Below are 25,250 nucleotides of genomic sequence, written 5' to 3'. Positions count from 1 at the left end.
AACGCTGTTATTTCTTAGTCGAAATTGTATTATATTATTTTAAGGTCAAGTGACAACCGTCAACGAGTTGGGAAGTGACGTAACGACCGTTTGCGGGTTCTGCGACTGTCACGTGACCCAGCTGTTCTTGCTGTCAAATCAAACGTGAGTGGCGAATATGCGATCACTCATCGGACTTGTCTGCGTGGTCGTCGCTGCAACCTTGTACCTTTATTTACTATCTTTGAACTTGCCCCCCGGACCGCCGAGACCCGCTCAGACGGCTGGCGAGACCCAACATGCCGATTCGGGAGCAGAAGGGTCCGCTGAGAGAACCGAGGACACAAGAAGCAGGTGGGGGGCATTTCAAAAGCTGTAAATGAATGATGCTAAGCTTGACCATCATTTAATGTTACATTACATTACGTCTAGCTTTAGTTATCTTACAAGAAAAGAGACACTTAACTGCAGTTAGTTACATTATTACAACTGTTTTATGGTCTTACTGTCGCTCCTGTTTGTTTCCGTTTCCCTACTGTCCACTATTGAGGTCTATTTTTTTGTTTGTTTCAGATTGAGGTTTCCATCCGACTTGGAGGATCTCCGGGAGCTGTCTGAGCTTCTTCAATTCTACAAGACAGAGCACACGGCCTATGTGTTGCTGCTCTTCTGCAGCGCTTACCTCTACAAGCAGTCCTTCGCTATCCCTGGATCCTCCTTCCTGGTAAGATCAGAACACAAATGCATGTGATGTGTTTTCACAACCATCCAAAGCCTTTTTCCTTTGTGTAGAACATCTTAGCGGGAGCCATATTCGGCCTGCACTGGGGTCTGCTGCTGGCCTGTGTGCTCACCACGGTGGGCTCCACCGCCTGTTATCTCCTGTCTCAGGCCTTTGGGAAACACTACATCGTCAGCCTCTTCCCCGATAAGGTGGCCATGCTCCAGAGGAAGGTGAACATACACAAACACACGTGATCCATTTTGTTCTTTGAGTTGTGTTGCTTTTTGTTTTCTTTTTTATCAAGGCAGATGGAACGGAATAAGTGCATTTCCATTCATTTGTATAGGGAAAGATGATTTAATATCTGAATGTTCTTCCTTCCTTCCTATTCAGGTGGAAGACAACAAGGACTGCCTGTTCTTCTTCCTTCTCTTCTTGAGGTTCTTCCCCATGACACCCAACTGGTTCCTCAACATGTCCGCCCCCGTCGTAAACATTCCCGTCACCTTCTTCTTCTGCTCAGTCTTTATCGGTAAGCAAAGCAGCTGGTAGACGACTGTGGTTGTAGTTTGAACTCATCAACTTATATCGCTGCTACTTCTTCGAACTCACACTGCTCCACAGCGAGAATGACAGTTGAACATGCATACCTTTGTTTTAATGTGTCAATTTGTCTCTTAGGTCTGCTGCCCTACAACTTCATCTGCGTGCAGACTGGCGTCATGTTGGCGGAGGTCTCCTCCCTGGACCACTTGTTCTCCTGGCAGCGTCTCTGGCAACTTCTGGCCACGGCTTGCGCGGCGCTGCTGCCCGGCGCTCTCATCCGCCACTACGGCCAGCGGCACCTCAAAGGGACAACGACGCACGAGCACAACGGACTCTCCGACAACAAGAAGGTCCACTGACACATCACGTGGGTTGTTCGTTTGAACTACTAGAACTGACTGTCGGTAAACTTGATGACAGTTCGTCTATACAGGGCACATACGGAGAGGGAGAGGCACTTGTGCGTGTTGCACAACTTTTGACTGTTGTAAACATCTACCTCACCAGTAAGAAAATTCTAGCTTTGACAACTTAAAACGGAACAGAGTACAAAATAGCATTTGTAAAGTGAAAATACAACTTTGACTTTTAAATACTGGACAATCAAGTGTAACTTGCCAAAGTCAGGTATATGTGTAGAAAATAGATGGAAGTTCTTCATTTTTAGTCAATGTATACTTCACCCATGCAGCAGAAAGCCTTTCAATTATTCATACTTTGTATACAGCATAAATTTCTGCATTTACAAAAATAACAATGGTAGCTGTATTACCATTTATTAAATGTATTATTAATATAATTGTATTAAATTTATAAATCTACTTACTGTACTGGTAAGTGTGCGCCACCGTTGGAAACCTACTTTCAAAAAAGAGCAGATACAAGGGAGCATCTTTCAAATGGTGTTTATTGCTCAGATCCAGATTTGCTCAGCAATACAGTTCACTCACAAGTCAAAACAACAGTACGCTCGGGGACCAGAAAGGCACAGGTCCGCCATAAAAAGCGTCAAAACGCGGACCCCATGTCAGTCCGGCGCACATCATCAGTGACCTATTGACATGTTAGAGACTGCCTGGGGGACATTGGAGGGGTTTCACTTGTTGGACACACACACTCACACACGAGGAATCTCCCAAATGGCGAGATGTGTAAAACCACTAGTAAAAGTTTAGTGCTATATGAAGCGTCTGGCATCCAAACGTCATTGAACAAAAAACTGCTGCAGTTGAAGTCATCCAAATGCGCTCTGCCCTACCGTGTCCTATGTTCTATTCTTACACACGTGAATCCTCTTGTCAATCTACTTTTATTTCTACACGACCTCCGCCAAGGAAGTTCATGTGGGTTTTGTTTCGTTAAAAGCATTACACAGAGACAACGACGCCATTGAGGCCACGCAGAAGAAAAAGAATTACAACTAGCAAGACGGTAAAAAGAAACACCAACAAAGCCGTGCCTTGACTGAGTTGAATTGATTTCATGACCACAATTCAAAACACTCATATCTCAAATCATCTCTCTCCATACAAATGAAAGGGGATTTGGAATTATTTATTTATTTTTAATCATACAATTTTGGTTTTCTTACTTTATTCTCAGAATTTAATTTTACTTTATTCCTTCAAATCTAAAATTCTCATAGTGTTACGTTCCTCCTTTGAGATGGCCCTAACATTTCAAATGTAGCAAAACACAGTCCAATTCTTTACAGAAGCAAAAATGCATACTTGGACATGTCTTAATAAATCCCAACAAGTATTGTTTTGACCTTGGCGGAGGTCAGCGCTCAACGGACTGCCGATTTTGACTTTAACGTCGACTTGCCTATTTGAAGCCACGGTGGTACAGCCAAGAGGCAGCAGTCTAACCCAAATGAAACTTTAAGAATCATCATCAGAACAGTGTCGGTGACGAGAAAACCGGATCGACGAGAGACAAAATAAACCTAGAAGGAAAAGACTACTATCCAACCACCATTGTGATATGACTAAACATCGCTACTAATCCACCCTCAGTGATGTGTGTTAAGTGTGGTTTTGAATATTAAAAGTCTAGCAACAACCCCAAAAATTTTAGAAAACGGCATAATCCTGGCTAAAGGATGAGCGTCCAACCTTGGAGCGGGAACGCCGCACTTAAAAGAGCCCCAAAGACAGATGGCAGACAGACAGACGGTCCTCTGCAAAGTCGAAAAGACAAAAAGAGGTCAACTAGCGGAGCGCCCCCTGTTGGGAACGCTACATTCGCCAGCTACGATCGGGAGAAGGAAGCAGCGAGGCATTGTGTGAGGTCACAGCTATGTGTGTGTGTGTGTTCACCGGGACGCCGTGATGGCCGCCGACTGCCCCACGACCGCTGGAGGAACTTAAAAAAATAAACGTCAGCCTTTGATTCAGAGAGGTAATTTTCAAATGTACACAGCAAGAAAAAAAAAAAAGGATTAGGGCAAACGGCGGTGACGCTCAGGTCACAACAGGAAACAGGATATGCGTTTACGTGAGACGCTCTTGTACACGTTTGAACAATTCTATCGTCTCACATCCACTAGTGTCACCAGCTATAAGTTCTACAATCTACATGATTTTTTTTTGTACACTATATTTAAGAGTCAGTGTATTTTTGCAGCTCTGTGTATCTTTTTGTGTTTAAAAAAAAAAAAAGAGAAATAAAAATCACTATCAACCAACAGAGAATTAGACAGTTGGTGTGTTCTAACATTTCTTTTTCACAGATGATTTTGTTTCCCCCTGGAGGTACAGTTAGGGGGAAAAAAGATGAAACAAAACATTAAGGAAAATGAATTTGTCATGTTGTAACAATGCTTTGTTCACTTTTGGAAAGTCTGTTACATTCTTTTAAATTCAGTTCAGTAAAAGAATAAAATGTGATTTTCCAAACCAGAGGCAAATTGCAATGGCTGGTTAGAGATTAACAAGGTTTCCAAAGGTACAAGAAGCATAATCAACCCATCACCAATTCCCCACACTGTTTTGTTTCATGTTTAGGAGGTACACTTGGTTAGTTCCTATCGGCGGATTTGCTTTTGCTTTCTTTCGTCGTTTTAGCGACGCCGTTCGGACCTACAACCCCGTTCCATCCTACTTTTCGATTTACCGTTTTGAAACTCACGTCTCAGCAAAGAGGTCACGTGGCATAGACTACTCATCTTGTTTTTCGTTTTTTTCTTTGTTTTGTAAATTCATTAAAAAAAGAAAAGGGATCAAAAAGGATCAGTTAACAAGGCATACAAAATGTCCCAAAAAGGGGGGGAGGGGGTTTGGTGAGGGGAAATGAAAGATTGGACTGGGGTACCCTGAAGCCTGAGGTAGATCACAATACTGACATGCGCACTGTTTACATCCTGCGGTGGTTCACTTTTACTGTTCTCCCATATTTTTTTCTTCATTTTTTTTTCTCTTTATATTCATTTTCAAGAAAATAAACGCTTCCCTTCAAAACAAAATGGCAGTGTCCCAGTGAGGGCAAAAAGAAAAAGGACTTTTCATTTTCTTCTGATTCATAATCAATAGCTCTCATCACAAAATAGGAAAAAAAATAGATTCATAAATATTGCTCTCTCTTTTTATATATTTATATATTTACACACACACGCGCACACGCACACAGAGGAAAGTGTGGCAATAGCTTTTGCGATGAAGAGTGATAAAATAAGGCTTTAGACGGACCCGCGCGGCCAGCATAGGAAATTAAATTCAAGGTCACGGTGTCTGGCCAGCTGAACAAGGCAAGGGCAGCTTTGTTGTCTTTTGGAATTAAAGTTAAAAAAAAAAGGCTGCGTTTGATACATTCACAGTTGTCACGCTCCCCCTTTTTTTTTTTAACAAAGTTCCCCGGACCCTGAGAGAGGGTAACACCAGCCCGCTTACGTTGTGCCACTGAGGGGCAGCATCAAAGTGCCACCCCTGCCTTCACATTTGCCTCCATGCAAAAACACACAGCCATCCTCACGTAACGCCCCCTTAAGGCCGAGTGTGCGCACATTCAAAACCGTGGACGCTTTTCGCCGTGACGTCACATGGCTTCACTTTCCGCTACTTGTATTTGCAAATGGAATAGGACACCAAACGTCCACATTTCAAATAATGTAATGCAAGGAATGTAATGCTTGTTGTTTTAGAGTTGAGCAGAAGAGCAGAAGCTTTATTTTGAATACTTTGCAATTTGATTTTTAATTATTCAAATTTAGCAGGGTTAATAAGAACGCATTTCTCTGGTGTGTCAGATTTAGACATTTTTATTTTTACTTAACAGGGACTTTAAAGTTTTAAAGATTGTGGAATAAATGTATACCACTTTCCATTATTTTTAATGTGTATTTTGTTAATAATTTGCAACAGATTCACAACTTTTGAGGCTCTACATTCCAAAGATGCGCGTGACGTTGGTATGGGAATTTGAGTTCCATTTAAACACATTCCTCAGCAACATGTTCATTCAATTCCCCACTGGCATGGATTTTTTTTTAATACTTTTATTCAGAGATTATATTTATTTTGCCCATAGCCAATCAAGGGAAAATAAAGTATAATTCAGATAACTATTTTTGGTATCCATGTCTCGTTCCATTAGAGAACACGAGTAGCGGAAGTGACGTCACGCAAAAAGGTTCTACTGAGTACTAAGACTAACAGTAGTTAAGTCCATTTGTTTGTTCTGCTCTTTAAAAGTGGTAGCAGTATTTATCAATAGGACCATTTATCAATAGGACCATTATTTAAGCCAAGCGCATATAGGTGCATCTCAATGAATGAGAATATCGATGAAAGCATCAGTTTAGTAGTTCAATTCAAAGAGTGAAACTTGTCTGCAATATAGATACTTACACAGAGTAAAATATTTCATGATTTAATTTTTTATCATTTCCACAATAGCTTACAGTCAGCTCTATCTCAAGAAACTACATTATATAAGAAATAATTCAGAATTAGGTAAAAAAATTGGCCCTTTAAAATTTTCAAATTATGATATCCAAGCTTCACTTTTTGATTTCAACTAGTGTAACGACTGAAATTCCAGTTCATTGAAATGCATATATGTACTATATAACAGACGAGGGGGAATTTCACACGTTCACGTATTTTTTATCCTCCTACAATACCAAATTTGACTGATGAGAGAGTGATTAAAAAAAGAGAAAAAAGATTGATGAGAAGCATTGGCACACACACACATTCACACACAGAGGCTTGTTGCAAAAAAACATTCACCATATTTCCAAATGGGGCTAGTACTTTTTGATTTTTTTTTTTTCTTCCAAAGTAGGGGAACTGCTCAGTGTGGTTGCTCTTGTAAATGTCAATAAAGTCGTCTACCCTGTGTTAATACTGCTAAGGATAGTTCATCTCCATCTCATTTTAATTGTGTCGTTAATACAGTCGCTTTATCCGTGTTAGGCCTACATTATGTTAATCCAACTAAAGAGAACAAATACGCAGAGTGACGTGCTAGTTCCTGTTTTACCTCGTGACGACGACGCTTCTCCGCTTTTCGTGTTGTTGTTTAGCTGTTCTCGCAATATTAGTATCCTGCTGCGTCGCAGGGCTGGCAGTGCATGTGAACGTCGCTCACCGCCTTTGGCTCTCGCTCGCTTCCCCTCCTCGATGAAGTTCTTTGGTTATCTTTTTTTGATCCCGCCGCTGCTGGTCTGCCCTGCGCGTTCCCTCGCGGGCCGCGGCCGTTGTCTGACTAGAGGTCCATTTTGGGGAGGGCTACATTCATTGGTCGGCGCCCGCCGGTTACTTGGAGTGTTGCGGTGAACTGGCGGCGCCTCGCTGGTGTTTGTGTTCCTGCTGTTTGACCTGCTGAATGATCTCCCGGATCTTCCTCTGTGCAGTCTGTTAAAAAGAGCAGCGCAAAAAGGTTAGCTCAAGCCAATGCCGTCATCGCCGTGACTTGATTGGCCGCACTTGATATAAATCGAAACAAGTCAAAGTGATGACAACCTCAAATTTATTTGCTGACCGTTGAAAAAAATTAATGAGTTGTTAGCATGTTGGCGTACCTGACTGGCAAAGAAATGCCCACTGATCTTCACAAACACTTCATCGTTCTCATCTGGAGTTTGGTCCCGCGGTACGATGACCTCAGCGCTTGTAAGATTTTGAAGCTCATTCACCTGAAATCAACAGCTCAGTAAGAAATGGAGATGGATGGATGGATGGATGGATGGATGTATGGACGGACGGACGGATGGACAAGCGCCAATCAACTCACCGTCTTGCCACCTTTCCCGATGACCCTTCCGGCTGCAGTAGAAGGAACCTTGATGTGCGTCTCCAGTTTGACTTCCTCCTTCCCCGAGAAGAAGTTCTCCTCTTTCAGCTTGCCAAATATCCGACCTTGGGCCTGGACATCAGAGGAGAGCGTGAGGTACATTCAACAATACCAGCTTGAAAAACAGGCATGAACTCAAATGATTACTAATGATTGCTTACATTCATTCTTTCAGGAAAATGATTGACTCATTTCTCAAGTGATACTTCTTGCAGCCATATTTATAATCAGGTTACCTTAAATTGAGCCTCTGGCGTGCCGGTAATGATCACCATTCTCTCGGTGACATCGGGACTCTCAGCTGGGGCGATCTGAAGGCAAATCAGAGAGGAGAAATTGGAGCGTACATTTGATTCCAATTTTTTTGAAGGTGAAACTGTGAGGTCTCCGCACCTTGATGGAAGCTCCAGCAAAGTGGGCGAGCTGCTTAATATGCTGGCCCTTCTTGCCAATGAGAGCTCCTACTGCCTGAGTTGGAATAAAGAGGTAGACAACCTCCTGTTCTGGAGCCTGTGGGTGGAAACAAAGATGCTTTTAAGCACACACACAAGGAGTGAAAACGCTTTTTTTTTTATTTTAGCTCTCTGGGAAGCAGACAAGAAAAGATGACAGAGCGTGAACTCGATACCACATGAGCCAAGTCTGGAGGCAAGACAGCCAAAAGAAATCCTGTCAAAGTTTCCACTAGAAGACACAAATGATGTAAAAGTAGCCTTCAAGAAGTCTCTACAGACAAATTTGAGTTTCACAACTTTTTATCATTAAAATCGAAATGTTTTTTCATGGTGTAAATTTGATGTTTTCAATTCTGATAACTGAATCATTTTTTGTGATGAATTGCAGATGTGCTTTGAGATGCACGTTTGATTCCAACAATTATGCTTGTTTTTTTTTTTTTAAACTAAAAACATTTACTTTCCACAAAACCAGCAAATATGGAAAATGAAAACATGACACATGAGTCATGTAAACAACCCATCTGTTGGTTTTCAAAATCCAATCACAAAAGTTTGCCAGCACATCCATGTTTTAAGATAAGCGGAGGTGTCCGTCAACTGTAACGCTCTTGTATGTTTTGACCCGACGCCTGCAAACAAAATTCGGCTAAGAGTTGAGCTTTTTGCCGTCTGGCCTCGTGTATTTGTGTACTTGTGGTTTATTGAGTGGATTTAATGAGCCCTAGCTCAACTCTGGGCTGGAGCTCTCAATCCAGACATATTTGTGGTGTTCTGGTGGCGGTGGTAATACTGAGATGCTGATGAGGGATTCTCGATGCTATTTTTTTTCCCTTGAATCTAATTCAGGGATTTAAGAAAAATTTCTCCTTCCAATAGCACTCAAAAAGTGACATTTTGCCACACAGCAAAAGAAGACATGATTTCTTGTGTTCAATTATATTCTAAATAATTCTACTCATGGGCCACAACATTAGGTACACCTGCACGTCCCAGTAATATCCGAACAACTGCAAAAGTTGCAAAAGAGTTCTGTTCCCAATAGATTCCGCCTTTTATAGTTTATTTGCAACGTTCCTTAGAAATATTATATACAGAGTATTTTTATTTGTGAGGAAAATATATAAATATTTCATATTATGAAATTAATAAAGACATTGTCATTCCTCTTACTTATCCCTCATACGCTCAACAAATTGGAAAAATAAGCCCCAGGCCACTTGCTACATAAGGAAATTCAGTCTTGAGAAAACATCTCAGCCTGATGCAGTACACTTCATCACCGCAAACTAGCCAATGTTGTGGCCGGGTGTCACCATGGCAACGGTCAGTGTGGTGCAGCTTTTTGGAGGACATACTGAGTGCTGGTGGGGGATGGCACTTGCTGGAGGAACCCCGTACAGGCCACTGAGATGTGAAGAGTGACTCTGCAAGTGAAGTGACAAGCAAGCGGATCAGGGTGGTGCACGTACGCACACATTCCCAGACACACTCACACAGGCTCCCAACCCGGCGGGGGAAATTTTTCGAGGCATGAAGTCGTAGTGAATCACACGCTCTGTGAAGCCCGCCGATACATTCAGGCCCATTCCGTCTCACGCTGAATCAGGATGCCGGCAATGAGTGCAGACTTTGTTTCACACGCGCACTGACTCATCTCTGGAGAGTATTGCGGTGTGTGTGCGGGGGGATTCAAACTGTGTACCACAACACCGTCCTCTAATTACAGTGGAGCAAAGGCTGCCAGAGATGCCGACAAAATATTTCTTTCGGGGAACAAGCGGCGCCAATCAAAAGTTAGAATCGAAGTTATTCTAAGGCCTGCCGTACCACGAAAGATGGCCACAATTAGTCGCTTTTGGCTAAAAGTCGTGTATGAAGACTGCCGTCCAACCCTGTTAGCGCTTCGTAGGCACTTCTGACTGATTTTCCTAATGGTCTGTCCTTCCGGTACGCTTCCCAATTTTATTCGCAGCAGATATGGGGATGATAGGTATCTAAGTTATTTGTTAGGTCATGCTCTTGTTTGGTCTACCAGTTTCTCAGCAAAAGAGCGAGAGAAACAGACAGACAAGGCAGAGGGAGACTTACTAAGAATGGGTTGTATCCTGCCTGTGCCACAGAGTTGGCAGAGCCGCGAGGTCCAGGAGCTGGGGGCAGCACCGGCATACCAGAGGAGAAGATGCCCAGAGCGTTGAGGTTCAAGCCCGGGATAAGGTTGGCCTGTTGCTGGAACGAGAAAGATGACAAATCATGATGAGGGTATTCAATAAGCGGGAACTCTGGTACTTGGAACTTTTGGAGGACCACTGTAGGTTTGAACCAAGAATACTGCCTAAATTTATTTAGTCCAGTCCTGGGGTATTTTAGTTTTAGTACTTTGGAACCCCTTACCTCCAATTCTGAGAAAAATAAGCTAGCTATTGCTACAGGCATAATAATATATGAGCCCTTAAAACATTCAAAGCAGCATTACGGAATACAGCCACAAAGTCGATACCAACAACTCAGAATTTGATTCAGTTGAACATTTCAAGGAAAATTGGATGAAAGATTAATTGAGGAAGTGAAGAAAAAACAAATGAAAACATTTAGGTACAGAAGGTATTAATGGTAAAATGGTAATGAAAACAAATTAACTTGGGAATAATTTTGCGGGGTAAAAAGTGGCACGGCGGAACGTGCCTTATGTAATACCATCATAGTCCACTAGACGGTGCTCACATATTGGAGTAGACGCACAGGCAGTCCAACTAGCTCACATATTTAGACTATCGACAAGTTACTGTTTGCTGTGGGGTTGCCTCTTTTAATTGGTGGACCATATATATATTTTTTTCATATTTTGACATATGGCTTTTATTTGAAGCAAAATTTTAGAATGCCCGCACTGCGACAAATTGTCGATATTGTCTTCCTGAATGAAGTCAAGAGCAAAATGATCAATATGTGTCCAAGTAGTAAACAAACACTGTTGCTGCCTCCTCGGACTGAATGATGATGTCATAGGGGGGATCAGATGGATGCTGGGAATGAGCAGCGTTACGGGGACGATTCGCACGTGCACAGCGGGGAGAAGGAAGGCGCGAGTCAGAACCTCTAGGAAGAGTCAGACGACTGTGAAGCGATCGTGTGATGTTCTCTTTTTCCCAGCAGTGGCTCATGACTGAGCTTCTACTGCCTCTTATATAGCATACAACCTGCACACACACACAGATGATGAGCTGGCACACACTCACATTTATAGCAGCGATGTCGTTCTCATACGCCTCCCTCAGTTTCTTCATGATTTCCGCCTCGGCTTTACAAAGCGCTTCCAAGATACCCTTCACCGTGATGGTCCTTTCTGGGTTGTAAATGGTTAAGTCTTGTAACCTACACACAAACACAGATGTGTCAAAGCATTGTGCAAACAAAGAATATAAGGCTGATTTTGCTTATCACAAAGTGGGGTGGGCTGGATTTTAATTGGATCCTCATGTATCTCCCTCAGCAGTTAATGAAGTTTGGGCCTTTCAAAACGGGCATAAACATTTGTGCTGATAAACAACACTTTTTTTTTATTAGTCCATGTTCATTAAGTCTGAGACATCATGTGCAATTAGACCATACACTAAAATTATTCCTAATTTCATGCCCTTGTTAAATATTGACTTCAAGTGATTTCACTTTAATTCCAATGAATAAATAGTAAACCATTAAACCAGTTAACCAACATTACCCATTCTGGGCTTAAACGTAAATACTGGTGCCTAGAAAATATATCAGTGCATCTCAATATATTCAACTCAATGGCAGAAAACTTTTACTTCAGTAGTTCAATTCCAAAAGTGAAACGCAAACATTGAACAAGTTATCTAGTGGGGTTTAAAAAAAATATCTGAATTTATCTGTAATTTACTACTCAACTAAGATAAATTAATTAATAGAGATGCACCTGTTTGTAGTGAATAAGTCTCTTCTTTTTTTTCCTCATTATACTTTAAATATTTTTTCCAATGCACCTTCACATGCTATACTGGAATCCATGTTACTCAACTCTTCCTGTCTGGGAACTGCCTTCTACAAAGTTTGTCTTGGCAACACACGTTCAATTTATCATTTATGATACTCGTATGAGAGTTGTTCGCAACATCTTGTAGAAAGGCGTGATCAAACGAGGAGAAGAACAGACGTGACTTACGAGGAGATGGTTATCTTGGTCCCTGTCTCCTCCTCGATCTTCTTCAGGTTGCGGCCCTCCTTCCCAATGAGGCGGCCCACCAGGCTGTTGTGGGCCAGCAGTTTCAGAGGAATCTCCTCCGGCCTTCGCACAAAGTACGTTAAATTCATACTTAATCACAAGCAGCTATTAATGAAGCAATGTTTTTATGATCCTTACAAGGGGGTTTCCTCTAAAACTTCAAGCTAGCTAAGACTGGCGCTTCTACAATTATAGCATAGAGACGCTGTTAAAAGTCAAAGCCAATTAGATATGCTGTCCGTCTTTGTGCAACACTAAGCCGCCGTCACGTTTCAGCCTGTGTGAGGTGTGTTGTGTGTTTACTGTGTTAGTGGTCCACTGAGATTAAAAGGTGTCGCTGGCGGGTTAAAGGTCAAGATTATAGGCCACGGACGTTTATGGCTGGCTCATCCTTTCCTGGACGTAACGTGAACGTCAACTCACGTCTTGGTCTCGTTGGCCTCCTTCTGCATGATGTCCAGGATCATGCGGCAGGCCGAGGAGCAGCCCTCCGGCGATGAGTGGATGGTGATGGGTTTCTCGGCCGCGCCTGCGTTCTCCTTCCGATGGATGTCAACTCTGTTGTGGGAAAGCAATGACGTCATAACGACAATTACTCAGGAGGTGTTGCCTCGCCAAGTTGCTTACTTGGACTGCGTCTGCTTGGTGACGTTCTTGATGGTGAGTCCCTCCTTGCCGATGATGGCGCCTACAAACTGAGTAGGCACGAGCATGCGCAAAGGGAAATCCTGCTGTTGTCGGGTCCGCGGTGCGCCAAAGCCTCCCGAAGGTCCGGGCTGAGGGGTGTCCTGGTCTCGTGACAACCGGCCGCCGCGTCGACCTCGGGCGGCCTGCGCCGGCGGAGCGGCGTCCAAATCCATGATGTACGACACCCTCAAGGAGAAGTCGTCGCACTGCTGGTCTGTCAACTTCTCAATGGCTCTGGAGGGTTGACGACCAACAGTAAATATTTCGCGGCAGGAAAATACATTTCAATTGAGTCAGTCTAGATTTAAGCAATCACGCCCAAGTAGGCATCTCTGTTTGTTTTACTCACTCTTTAGCTTCCTCCTTGGTTGCGTACGTAACATTCACCACGGCTGTTTCTGTGTCAGTGTTGACTGTCAGAGAAGAAGCATACATCACATGTCAGAAGATGTCATCATCATTATGTAGCGATAACTATTTCCTGTAGCACTGCTCAACTTCCTAAGTGACGAATGTGTCAATTTAAGACTGCGTAGCGCTGGTACTCGCATAAACAAACAAGCAACACCAGGAGAAACTAAGCGGAAAACGGAAATAGCAGTGCACCAATGTGATGAAATCAGACACAGAAGAAGAGTGGCGTACCTTGTTCCACATTTTCTACAGTACCATATCGAGCCAGCAGACCGTCGAAATCCTAACGGAGACATGATAGCGTTAAATTAAATAGAGATGTGCGAGAATAAAAAAATTGAAAAAAAGTACTACATGGACATTCTGGAAACGGCACTAAATCAGTCTGCATGTGTTATTATACTATTTATGTCATTAACTAATTGGTGAATTTCTTTATTGTAGATTACATATAGAATTATCAATAAAACAAACAATTTGACACATATTTTTACTTGTTTTTTACATATATTAATACATTAAAATTGTTGAAAATTATTTTATTTTATTATTAATAAATTTGCTTTGTAGAAAAAAATGGGGTTGAGGGAAATGAACCAAGAGAGTCGGGTCAAGTTTGGAAACCAAAAGGGTGTAATGGACGTGCACACACAACTCACCTCCCACTGGAAATGAGGAGGAATATTCCGGATCTGAATCTTCCTACTCCTGCGGAGATGGGAGAGACAGTGAAAATTACAAACCGAGACAGGCACACAGGAATATTTTTATATTCATTGTTGCATTTCATATCAACTCCATGCATTTCCCACCCAATTCTATTAATAGAACTACTTGATAGTTTTGCACTCCAGTTTTCTTCCAAGCGATGATTATTTCCTTAAGATGAGAGACGTGGTTAGCGGGGGCTGCGTAACACCTCTCAGGTTGTTCTTTTGCAGGCAAGGTTAAATCTTTACACGCATCGTGTGTCTAAGTTGCCATGGTTACAGCTAGCTCACATCATCATTTAGCAGCCTCATTGCCGGGCTTAGCGATCATCTCGGTCAAGTGAGACAAGTCATGGAACTGCTCCCGTGTTTTGTTTTATTTCACTATTTTTTTTTCATTTACACATTTAAATTAAAATTCTACAAATCAGAAACTGACATTTGAACCTGCGACAAGATGCGCTAACCATTAGCCCACCATTCTGCCTCTAAGTGTGTTATGAAATAAGAAAACTCAAGATTGTTTCACAGTATCTGTACGTACTCTTTTAAACAGCTTTTGGTATTAAATTTCCACATCGTGCTGTTTTATCACCACAATTTTCTCTTAATAGCTCAAACACAAAACCGCCCCATGACCACAAAGTGTGAGAAACAACACAAACAGCGGCGCAGTCAACACAAGTGCTGTGATTTCCAAAAGAAGCAGACATTTATGTGGAGGAAAAAAAAAAGAAAAAACAGCACACACTCGCGCATAACCCCCAAAGTCCTTAAGAGCACTTTGGAGGACAATTAGCAGACATTCCATGAGCTGAAGTGATGGAGAGAGCTGGAGGAGAGGTGAGAGTGGGAGAAATTAGCGTCTGCGGTGGGTTGGCCAAGCTTTCTGGAAAGACGCACATGCGGGCAGCAGGACATGAATGAATGACTCGTTCTGACTGTGCTCCTCCAGGGAACAAGAAAAAAAGAGAAGAGAGAGCAGAGGAGGAGGAGGAGAGAGGCTGGGATTCACACAGGACATTCCACTCTTCACCTCATTCATCCAACACGACAAACAAATGAGTTGACTGTTTGGCATGTGCGTGACTATTAAACGAGGCTTGAAATTGATTTTGCTTTGGAGTGAGTGGATGACTTACACACTGCGAGGCAAAATAGGTTGTATCAGTGTGTCGTAAGCAACTTCTAGCTAAGCAAAATGTCACACTATGGAAAGAACAGCTCAGAAATGTCTGCTTGGGTGCGGCGAGGACTTGAAGTGAGGTCTTCCCTATTGATTGTGCTAATGGACACCACTGATCCGCGCTCGTTTGCGTGCTGCACTTGATGCCGCTAGTCCGTGTTCTCGGGATCAAATGTCAGTCGAGCTGAAGTCCAGAAGGAGGCTGCCAAAGAGGGGGCTGTTGCCAAGTCCAAATGAGGACCATTATACTAGCTGGGAGTACATCAAAAACAGAAATCAACAAATATTATATCACCAGGATCTGCCCTTTTGATTTCACTTTACAAAAAAGTCCAATAACTTAGCCAGGATTAATGAAAACTACGGAATCCACAAATCTCACACTGTTAAGCAAAAAAAAAAAAAAGGAACTTCACTGAACTCACGTACGTACATGGTAGATCCATTAAGGACTCTAAATTAAGTGTGCTTATGGTTGTTTGTCTATTTTTGCCCCGCGATGGGCTGGCGATTCGTCCAGAGTGTAAAGTCAGCTGGGCTCGGCTCCAGCTCACTCACACGGATGAGCGCTGTCGAAAACGAACAGCTGGATAGTTTACCTGCTCACCAGCCGGCTGGATAGAATTGTGGTGGGATCTTTTAATTGAATATGATTGCTATAAAAAGGGTCTTGTTGGAGTTTTGTTTATATACCGCAGAGCCTGGAAATTCAAATGCGGTGTGTGGTGCGTGTGAAAAGGCATGTCTCTTTTTTTCTACATATTGTTACTGTAATGATTCCGCTTACTGTAATGATTCCGCACACCAGAGTCATCCTTCGCTGCCTTTCTTCTTTGGTGCACCTCACCACACAATGCCCCGTCGCTCGCAAATATGCAGCTTCCAGGATCTTTTTTGGAAAAAGTGACACTTGCCCATTTTAAGCATGCCTGTGGCTACACGCTACGCAGAACATCCCCTGCCCGTCTGTCTGTCTGTCTGTCTGTCTGTCTGTCTGCAGAGTTGGGTGAGACCCCCATGCCAATGTGGACTGTTTTGTTTACACACGTGCACACAAGGTGAACCCAGAGCCCTTCCTCGGCTCCTCCTTTCCAAATGAGAGGAGGATTCACACAGAATGGTCACTTAATGTTTGTCAGCTGCCTGCCAATAAGGAGGGGGGGTTAGAAATCCTCTCAATTTGGCCTTTGGATAGCCAAGAGTGGCCACGCTCATTTGAAAAGCTAATATTTACCGCTCCCACCTGTAACAGCTAAATGGCAGCGTCTGCGTACACAGCACACAGGGCGGTCCCGCGGATTTGGACGGGCAGGAAAGAGGCTGCTCACTCGTCAACGCATTCTGAAGACGATTGAGATCATTGACAGAAAAACTCAAGTTAAATCACTTAAGCACTTCCAGGAGTTCTTAATCTGTATGACTCACTCTTACTGTATGGCCATAAAAATGATAAATAAACTAAATGAAGTCACTTCACGTTGATATTTTTGTAAAGTGAATGAATTATAAATATTATAACAATATTTGAGTTATTCCTTGCAACTCAAATTCTTTGAGGATTTGAGTTGTTTTGTCTCACAACTAAAAGTGCTAAGCTTTATTTCTAATTTACAACACATTGAAGTTGACACATTAAGGGTTATTACTATTGTTTCGCTCACAAAACAACTGATGTACATTTACAACAACAGATGGATTTTTGCTATTATTTTATTAACCACTTAAACTAGATGACTTTGTATTTTATGAGCTGTTGAAGTTTTACAGTGTTTTATTGCTACTATGCCTGTTCAATACAAATTTGCATTTGTAGTATTTTACACGTAATACTTTCTGCATTTTTGAAAAATATTTTGTGAAAAGCACATTACTAATAGCCTTGGTAAAATTATGAAGTGATTCTTCTGGTACACAAATTTTTGTAATGCATTTGATGAATTGAGGTAAAACCACCAGTGGAGAGAATGCGAGAGACAGAGAGAACGCAACGCAAATGTCACATTGTAATTTGACATTTAGATATAATAATGAACCAAATTTTCTCAGTTGTATCTTCCTACATGTTGCTAAATTTATAAAAATGATTATTTCACATACAAAAAAAATATTGTGATTGAAGGCCAAAATTGTCACATCTAAAGCAAAGAATTTGGGGCTTGAGGACAAAATGGTCCCTTTTTTCCACAGCGAAGGATAAAAACATTAGTGAAATAATTGTGTGTAATGAGGCCCTCTGAAAGCGTTGTTTACCTCCTAGTTGTGAGCACAAGCTCGTGCTGTCGGTGACGGCTCGCAGGCCCAGCAGGCACCATGTCTCGCTCTCACCAGGAAAGAAATATATAAACCCCCACACAGCCTTTAACTCACTCCCAAGTGTTTTTGATGCAAAGAAAATCCGCTATTTATTTATTTGTTTGTTTGCTTGCTTTCTTTTAGGCCAGTGCAACAGTTCAAATGTAAATTAGCCATTTTGAGAAAAATGCAAAAACCTCAGATTGCAGAAATGCTTTGGTGACTGATTGGCATTTCAGCCTAATTGCCAGTTGTGTTGTATTTGTGCATATTTGACCCCAAAAAATCTTTCTCTAAACTAAGTGGAAGAATAATCGGTTAATAAAAAAGAGAATATGCATGTTTTATTTGTGTTCACTTCGAATTGCTTTTTAATATGATTCTTCTATCTACATAATGACAGGCCTTTTGGATGCCCTCACCATGCCTTGACCGCTGACTAATTATTGTAACCTAGTGAGGTGTCCCACCCCTCAGAACTTTCTATGTTTCTAGTCATTATATCCTACTTATATATATATATATATATATATATATATATATATATATATATATATATATATATATATATATATATATATATCGTAAATGCACAGTATATGCGTTCATTCTCATTGAAACAAACGGCTCGATTTGGAACATGAACACCTCCCTATTCCAAAAATTTAAACATCTGGTTGTCACACACATAAATCAGAACTCTGTCCCTTTGTATTCATACACACAATTAAACCATTATTATCATGGTGTCTACTCACAAACAACGTCATCTTCAATCTGACATTTCAAATGACCACCTAATGTAAACAAACGAGAAAAATATAATACTGTATGACAATTCCCTTTCTAGATGCATCCTTGAATTCCTCAGCACACATAAAAGGCTGGCACCTTCTCTCCACGCAAAGACCACAGCAGTAACGAAGCGCTCGCTCCACCGTGCTGCCGAGCATCTCACATCAGCAGGAAGCGCCCGAGCGCCTGCGTTTCCCTTATCAACTCTTTGCGGACGAGAGCTCATCGGGGTGCAACTGTGAGCTTGCCGCCTTCTTTTCTCGGCTAAAGGGAGGAAGAAGCAGTGCGAGTCGGCGGATGCACGTCACTCCAATGGATGCGCATTCATGTAACATTTGATCCAAAATCTAAATTCAAGCTGAATGTCCTTACAAGATCACTGATTAGTATTTGCTTGCTTGCTCTTGTTTTGAAATCTATTGAGAGCACTTTCGGTGCACAACTGATGCTTCTTATGATGGCAAAGATAATTGGAGGAGCTTTATTGCCATTACAAGTAAAACTTGTGACTGTAATGTCTCCTCATTGTGTGTGGTTTTATGATAGAGGGTGTAATACAGTTACAGCGTTGTTGTTGTCTCTGAAGATCATTGTGCAATCACTTCTTAAAATATCATGTGACCATCTGTCTGTCCTTTCAGAGAGAGAGACAACATAAAGATCTATTTGTTTAGTGCACACAAATTGTAAAAGTACACACACACCATAACTATCAGTCTGCCGAGTCTCTCACACACAAACACGCACACACACACACACACACACACAGTATGAAAGTCCGTCCCACCGATGATGCTCCTCACTGTACAAGCTCGCACAAAAAAATGTCAACAAGTGAAAGCCGCTGCAATCACTCATGTCAAGTTGACACTGTCACTATCAGTGTTTTGATTTCAGAAACCCAAATAAAACAAAATCAGATACGTACAAAGCTACTTGGCCATACTGCCGTGGATAAGACTTTCACTTCTCTGATGTCATTACTATAAATGTGGTCTCGGAGCGCACAGCAAACATTAGAAAAGCTCCGCTTGCTTTTGAAATAAAAACAGCACATTCCACCACAGCCGCTATACGCCATCGTGATTCAGCCCCTGTCGACTTCTTGCAGCATGCCTCAAACACGTGTGACTGTATTGTGTATTGGGGACATTCTTCACGGAACTCTACGGTAGCTTGGTAGCATTCAAAATGAGCCTCGTTTGTCAACTAGAGGGCTTAATAATTTAGACTGTTGCTCAGGTTCTGGATTGAAAATTTTGCGTGGCTCCTTTTGACAGCACTTGTTTGACATCATATATATGTCATGTCGATACAACATCTGTCTCCTCCCCCGTCTTCCTGCAGTCACTAAGGCGAGAAGCTTGTGGCAGAGCCACAGCACGCCTACTTCTTCAGTTTGTTCTATAAATTTGGCCATCGTTATGACTCCGGGGGTGGTTTTGTTTTGTCGGTGAGAGTGACCTGCCACGTGGAAAAAAAAAACGTGGGATATGTGCCTTTTTGAAGCCAAATTATGGCACGCAAGCAGGTACTACTCACATGCAAACGAAGAGAAAATCAACATGGGAACAATAACAAACGCCTAAAAAAAAGTGCTTTGCTTTTTTTTCCTCAGCATGCGTGTTTGATCAATTGAGAATGCCTGCGGTCTCTCGCAGGGCAACACAAAACATTTGCATTTTCTTTTCAGCCAAAATGAGTGACAGTCAGCAGGTTTGCACACGGTACGATCGAGGCAACGCGGTGCGCTTACCCCCACATGCATGCAAAGTGTTCCCCCGCTCGACAGGTAGACGCGGGCCGGCGCCACCCGCTTGCCCCTCACGGCCGCTCGCTGCTTTATGTGCGTGCAGCTTGTTCATCAGGTCTCATCCTTTAATCTGCCCATCGTAAGCTATTGCAAGTGGAGGTGGAGGGCCGAGGGCTGAGCCTGTCCAAGTGCCTGCCTGACTATCGGCGCAGGTCGACCAGGCGGGGTTAACCTGGATCAATACTGCACACGCGCATACTCGACATGACGTAAAACCTCAAACGTCCTCTTCTCTTTGGCAGTGTAACATGCGTGTGTGTGTGTAGCGATACGTGCAAAAGCCTAGCAGCATTCACACTCACATTGACATTATGTGCAATTTAGAGTCTTTTTTTAGTCTTTTTCCTCTTTATACTTTAATATGCGCGACTACACTAAACATTAATAATTGAAATATTGCCTGTACAATGAGATTTATAATGGCGACAGTGCGGCCTGTCTCATTCTGACGACAAACAGTCAACTAGTAATTAAAGAACATTATCAAATCGTGATTATTTACTTAAAAAATATGTCTTAGGGGTTTTAATCGCATGATTGCTGCAACATAACATTGTTTTGCAAATGATAGATGACGATAAAGGCCGGCACGCTACTTAATTCAGGACCACCTTGACGTTGATTGATGGTTGTGAATGGGCAAAAAGGTACCAGCTCGTAGCATTTAGGGATCAATACACAGCGCGTTGTTTGTTCGGCGTGGAGTGTACCAACATCAGCTGGCGTCACGTGTAGGGGGGAGTATTAGCATGGGTTACATGTGAAATTACTCGCGGGAATATGAACTGGATTGACGAGTGTCTGGCCAAAAAGTACAATGAGGAAACCTGAAACACCCAACATCGAGAATGCGGCTACAACCCAAAAAAAATTGCCTTGACTGGCAGGTTGTTTCCAGACTTTCCCAAAGTCAGCTAGAAGAGGATCCAACCCCTGGCTGTGACCAAGTAGCACCTAAAAATAAACTTAGCTATTTACAAGTACCACCATATTGTCCAGTATTACAACAAGGGCTGAGGGCTATAGATATAAGCTTGAACGGATATTAAAAATAGCAGCATAGCGGACCTAAGAGTTCTTAAAGAAATGAGATAAATGTACCACTAGAGGGAGCATCCTTTTGGAGTCACTGGCATAACCAATACAGAAAATACAATACAACTGCGGTTATGGTGTATAAAAAGTCCGGCAGCCTGTGAGGATTAAAAATCGAAACAATATCAGAGATTCCTTCATGACATGGTCAAATATATTATGTGTAACCTACGTTGTCTTAAAAAACATAATACAACTCAAAAACAAAAAAACCTTGGGCCGTGTTGTGTCACGTGACTCAAAGGTGGCTCAAGTGGCATTATCTCTGGCAGACTTTAATCCGTTGGCTAAAATGGCTCCAAATCCGTCGCTTATAAGTGAGGCGGGGCTTTAAGTAAGAAGCAAACTAGAAATTGCTTAGGAGTGCGACAGGTGTGAATCACGATAAACTGTTTTTTTTTAACTGAGCAGGTGAGTGTCATGTTTTTGCCATATGTTGCAGGTACTGTGCAGTCAAAGTGCTGCTTGCTAAACAAACAAACAAACAAAAAGCGTTTTGGCACATTTACATGCACCTGCGCACTTGCGTCAGAAATAAATACATTTGCATCACAGTAACACAACTAATTAATTTCTAGCCTTGCCTAGGATTTAAAAACTCCCAACTCACAACAACAAATAAATCTGCAAACATTTACAGACTGTTTTGCTTTCATAATCATTCTCAGGCGAATTTAACTTAAATGATTTTCATAGTCTAATAACTAATGACTGAAAATTGTACACAAAAGTAAGAGAATTTTTAAATGTAGATCTTTTTTTTTTTGATGAACTTTCTAGCAGTGAAAAGGCATTCTCTGTGCAGGAATATGCTCAAAACTGTTTTAAAAAAAAACAACAACAACACATCAACGGTAAATCCGATTTGCATTAAAACCATAAAAAAGGACAGAAACATTTTGCTTGTAACATTCTGTGTATCAGGTATTCCCCATGACGTAATTAGTGACTTTCTCGGTTGAGACTCGAGAGGTGGAGGGCAAAAAGATAGGTTAGGAAATCCCTCACTTGACTCACACATCGGCAGCTATTAAACAACACGCAAACGTGTGAGTTTCCCTTCTATCTTTCATCCGATATGCTGCAGCACCAAAACAACCGCCTGCAGTCACTTCTAACACACTTCTTGCCCAAAACAGAAAACAAACCACCAGCAATTATCCGACTGAGATGAACTACTGACTCCCGCTCAGGGAATGGCGTCAGAGACACGAGTACGTTCTATACAGGACACACACATACACACGCTGTGTAATGCTGTTGAGGAATGCCAAAAAGGAGTAAGCTGCTAAGAATAAAACGCCTGTCTCCGTTACACGATGCGATAGGGGAGGCTCACATTCAGCTTACAGTACATAGCATACAGTCGTATACTATTTACACCCACCCACTCATGCACAGCTGGCCTCATTCAGCGATGCCACACTGTGCCAGGAAGCGGCGACATTGTTGGAAGGCAGCTGGAGGGGGGGGTTCAGCGGTGTGCACGGCATCATCTACCTTATTCCTGAGAGCTTTGATGGAGAAACAATTATGAGCACAACTTCTTGTAAGACATCCAAAGTGGCAGGTAGACATTTTTAATGCTTTCTCCTACAAACTACGACGACTGACGGCGGGCCCTATGTTGTTTAGATCTGTAGAAAGTCAACTCACGCGATCAGTTACAATGTCAACAAAACACTGGTTCCGGTTCATACTGGAAGTCAGGCCCATATTTCACGTAAGGGCTCAATTGAGCGTAGCAATAACGTGGATCCGCTGACACAGAACGTGCACATGTGAGGAAGAAGAGAGGGAGGGAGGGAGGGGGAGGAGGCAAATGCTGCAGTGGAAAGTAGGGTGTGACGTTCCCTTGAGAAGGCAGGGAGGTGAACGGTAGCACCGCCATCAATGAAAATACCAGTTCAAATTGTGCGAACGCATGGACGTATGCATGACTGCTTCACCATCAAATATTTACTGACCCGCTGGACGTGCATGTTTTTTTTGGTGCAAGCGCTTCACCTACATTTCAGGGCAGTGTCTTGGGAAATATAGGCAACGCACGCCATACGCATGAATCAAGTGACCCGTTACCTAGCAACGTCCACTGCGCTGTGACACCATTGTAGGGTTTATAAAAAAAAAAACAGGAGCGTGATAGTGATCCATCTCATGGGAATCTCTCAGCACAGGTGATTTAGAGAAATAAAAAAATAATGTATTCTACACCCTCAGGGATATCTCAGTAGAGTGCCACAACATGACAGGTTTCTACAAATGTTTGCGTTCACTCTATGCTCACGACCTTGAGCGTCAAAGTCACCTGTACTTTGGTATTTGGTGTCGTTCTAAACGCAGAAAAGCTCATTTGCTCGCTTCTGAGGTTCTCGGTTAGAAGCCTGGACCAAAGACAAATAAATACACTTACAAACGCTAAAAAAAATAAAGAAAGCATTGTTTGTTGTATAAAAACAATGTGAAGTAATTTTTTAAATAATAAAATAAAAGCACAAAAAATTAGAAAAAAACAAAACAAAATTAGGACTATGTCTACTTTCTGGCATCTGTCTGCATAATCCGACAATCAATCATATAGAGCAGATTCAAAGAACATACCGTTTTTTTCCGTGTATAGTGCGCCCCCATGTATAGTACGCACCCCTAACAATGGCATGCTGATGCTGGAAAAAAGCTTGTACCCATGTATAATACGCACCCAATTTTTATGAATTTTTTTTAAAAAAATTTTTTTTTTTTTTTTTTATTTTTTATTTTTTAAGTCCCAAAGATCGTCACACACGCAGGGAGGCAATGGGTCCCATTTTTAAAGTCTTTGGTATGGTCTTAACTAGGCTGGATGTCATTTTTTTTGTTGGCGTTGATTTCTCCGACTGCCCCTAAACGCACCACCGCGCTCCGTGCGCACACGGCGGCTCTGTATGGGAGAGACGTTGAAGAGGAATAAAAACACCCTTGGAAACCAAAACTTGCCCCTCGTCGTGACTCGGAGCCGCAACAAATGTTTCGGATTTGTGTAGAGTACATTGTGACAGACGGCAAACTAGCAGGTGATCGAGCGAGCGTCTGATACAAGAGCATTGCGGTCGTATGGAGCGTGTTTGAAATGAACAGCAGAGACGAAAGGAACAAGGCAAAGTGTTGTGAAATAAAATATTACCTGTAATACGCATTTTGTTATTTGCTGATTGAAACTGCTAATTAAACTGTGAATTGAAACTAATAGGTGGAGAACTGAACTCTCGCTCTTTATATAGCTGACGTGTCTTGCGCAACCGTTCTGCGCATCTGTAATGGCGGCCTCCGTATGACGTCCGGTCCGCGATGGAGATTAAAAAACAAACAATATTTGACAATAACACACCATCGAGGATTGCACCATCGCATCAAACGATGTGTTGTCAATTATGAATTTTACTAAGTGTGTTGGGCAGGATGGCTGAATGCGATGCGCGATTGACAACAAACAAGAAGAAAGGTGAGTTTTATTTCGGGCGAGATTTGTCATGTCTCGTCCCCAGTTTTGCTATGTGTCTAGGTTGCCATAGTTTCTGTTCGTGTCACCCCGCTCTTCCTGTGTCACCTCAATCGATGTAACGTGTTTTGTATTTAAGTCCTGTCTGCCCCTCGCTCACCGTTGGATCATTGCATGTGTTACTGTCATTCTGTTCCTGTCTTTGGTAATGTCACCCTTTCTTTTTGTTTCACGACTTTGTCGGTCAGTCCTGTTGTTGGTTTTGTTGTACCATGACTTTATTTAAAAAAAAAAAAAAAAAAAAAAAATTAAAAAAAAAAAAATTAATTTTTTTTTTCTTTGTACCCATGTATAATACGCACCCCAGATTTTAGGACAATAAATTAGTAAAATATTGCGCACTATACACGGAAAAAAACGGTACGTATATGAGGTCATTCTTGCCAAATATCAAATGGCACTCGAGCAGGAAGTAAAGGAAGCAACAGCGGCCAAGGCCGAGTCTTGAATAACCTGTTCACGTGGTGTTGGGATAC

General features: G+C 42.1%; 2 protein-coding genes and 1 long non-coding RNA gene across 5 annotated transcripts in view; 2 read left to right on the top strand and 1 right to left on the bottom strand.

Moving 5' to 3' along the window:
- The first annotated feature begins 84 nt into the window (after positions 1 to 84).
- tmem41aa (transmembrane protein 41aa) lies at positions 85 to 2,492 on the top strand. The gene is made up of 5 exons (XM_061286652.1): positions 85 to 333; positions 553 to 703; positions 772 to 933; positions 1,097 to 1,235; positions 1,385 to 2,492. Exons 1-5 carry the CDS (start codon positions 158 to 160, stop codon positions 1,606 to 1,608), a joined length of 852 nt encoding a protein of 283 aa, XP_061142636.1. The 5' UTR covers positions 85 to 157; the 3' UTR covers positions 1,609 to 2,492.
- The window catches only part of igf2bp2a (insulin-like growth factor 2 mRNA binding protein 2a), a 30,138-nt gene continuing 7,026 nt past the window's right edge, over positions 2,139 to 25,250 (bottom strand). Inside the window, exons 1-15 of one of the 3 annotated variants that reach the window (XM_061286651.1) lie at positions 22,624 to 22,895; positions 14,005 to 14,053; positions 13,577 to 13,628; positions 13,281 to 13,344; positions 12,872 to 13,165; positions 12,668 to 12,802; positions 12,185 to 12,307; positions 11,241 to 11,376; positions 10,093 to 10,230; positions 9,360 to 9,428; positions 7,940 to 8,056; positions 7,783 to 7,857; positions 7,487 to 7,618; positions 7,275 to 7,388; positions 2,139 to 7,107 (exon numbers count right to left, since the gene is read on the bottom strand). In XM_061286651.1, the coding sequence (XP_061142635.1) occupies positions 7,009 to 7,107; positions 7,275 to 7,388; positions 7,487 to 7,618; positions 7,783 to 7,857; positions 7,940 to 8,056; positions 9,360 to 9,428; positions 10,093 to 10,230; positions 11,241 to 11,376; positions 12,185 to 12,307; positions 12,668 to 12,802; positions 12,872 to 13,165; positions 13,281 to 13,344; positions 13,577 to 13,628; positions 14,005 to 14,053; positions 22,624 to 22,631 (1,605 nt within the window). In that variant the 5' untranslated portion in view covers positions 22,632 to 22,895 and the 3' untranslated portion in view covers positions 2,139 to 7,008. Of the gene's footprint in view, positions 7,108 to 7,274; positions 7,389 to 7,486; positions 7,619 to 7,782; positions 7,858 to 7,939; positions 8,057 to 9,359; positions 9,429 to 10,092; positions 10,231 to 11,240; positions 11,377 to 12,184; positions 12,308 to 12,667; positions 12,803 to 12,871; positions 13,166 to 13,280; positions 13,345 to 13,576; positions 13,629 to 14,004; positions 14,054 to 22,623; positions 22,896 to 25,250 lie in introns of those variants that run through there. The other 2 variants (XM_061286649.1, XM_061286650.1) reach the window with 2 other exon arrangements.
- LOC133159564 (uncharacterized) lies at positions 6,997 to 8,423 on the top strand. The gene is made up of 4 exons (XR_009715706.1): positions 6,997 to 7,132; positions 7,402 to 7,642; positions 7,722 to 8,032; positions 8,127 to 8,423. It is a non-coding gene; the product is annotated as an uncharacterized LOC133159564 (long non-coding RNA).

The sequence above is a fragment of the Syngnathus typhle genome, linkage group LG9, assembly GCF_033458585.1.
Source record: "Syngnathus typhle isolate RoL2023-S1 ecotype Sweden linkage group LG9, RoL_Styp_1.0, whole genome shotgun sequence".
NCBI classification, from domain to species: Eukaryota; Metazoa; Chordata; class Actinopteri; order Syngnathiformes; family Syngnathidae; genus Syngnathus; species Syngnathus typhle.
This window is presented reverse-complemented; position numbering and strand designations above follow the sequence as displayed.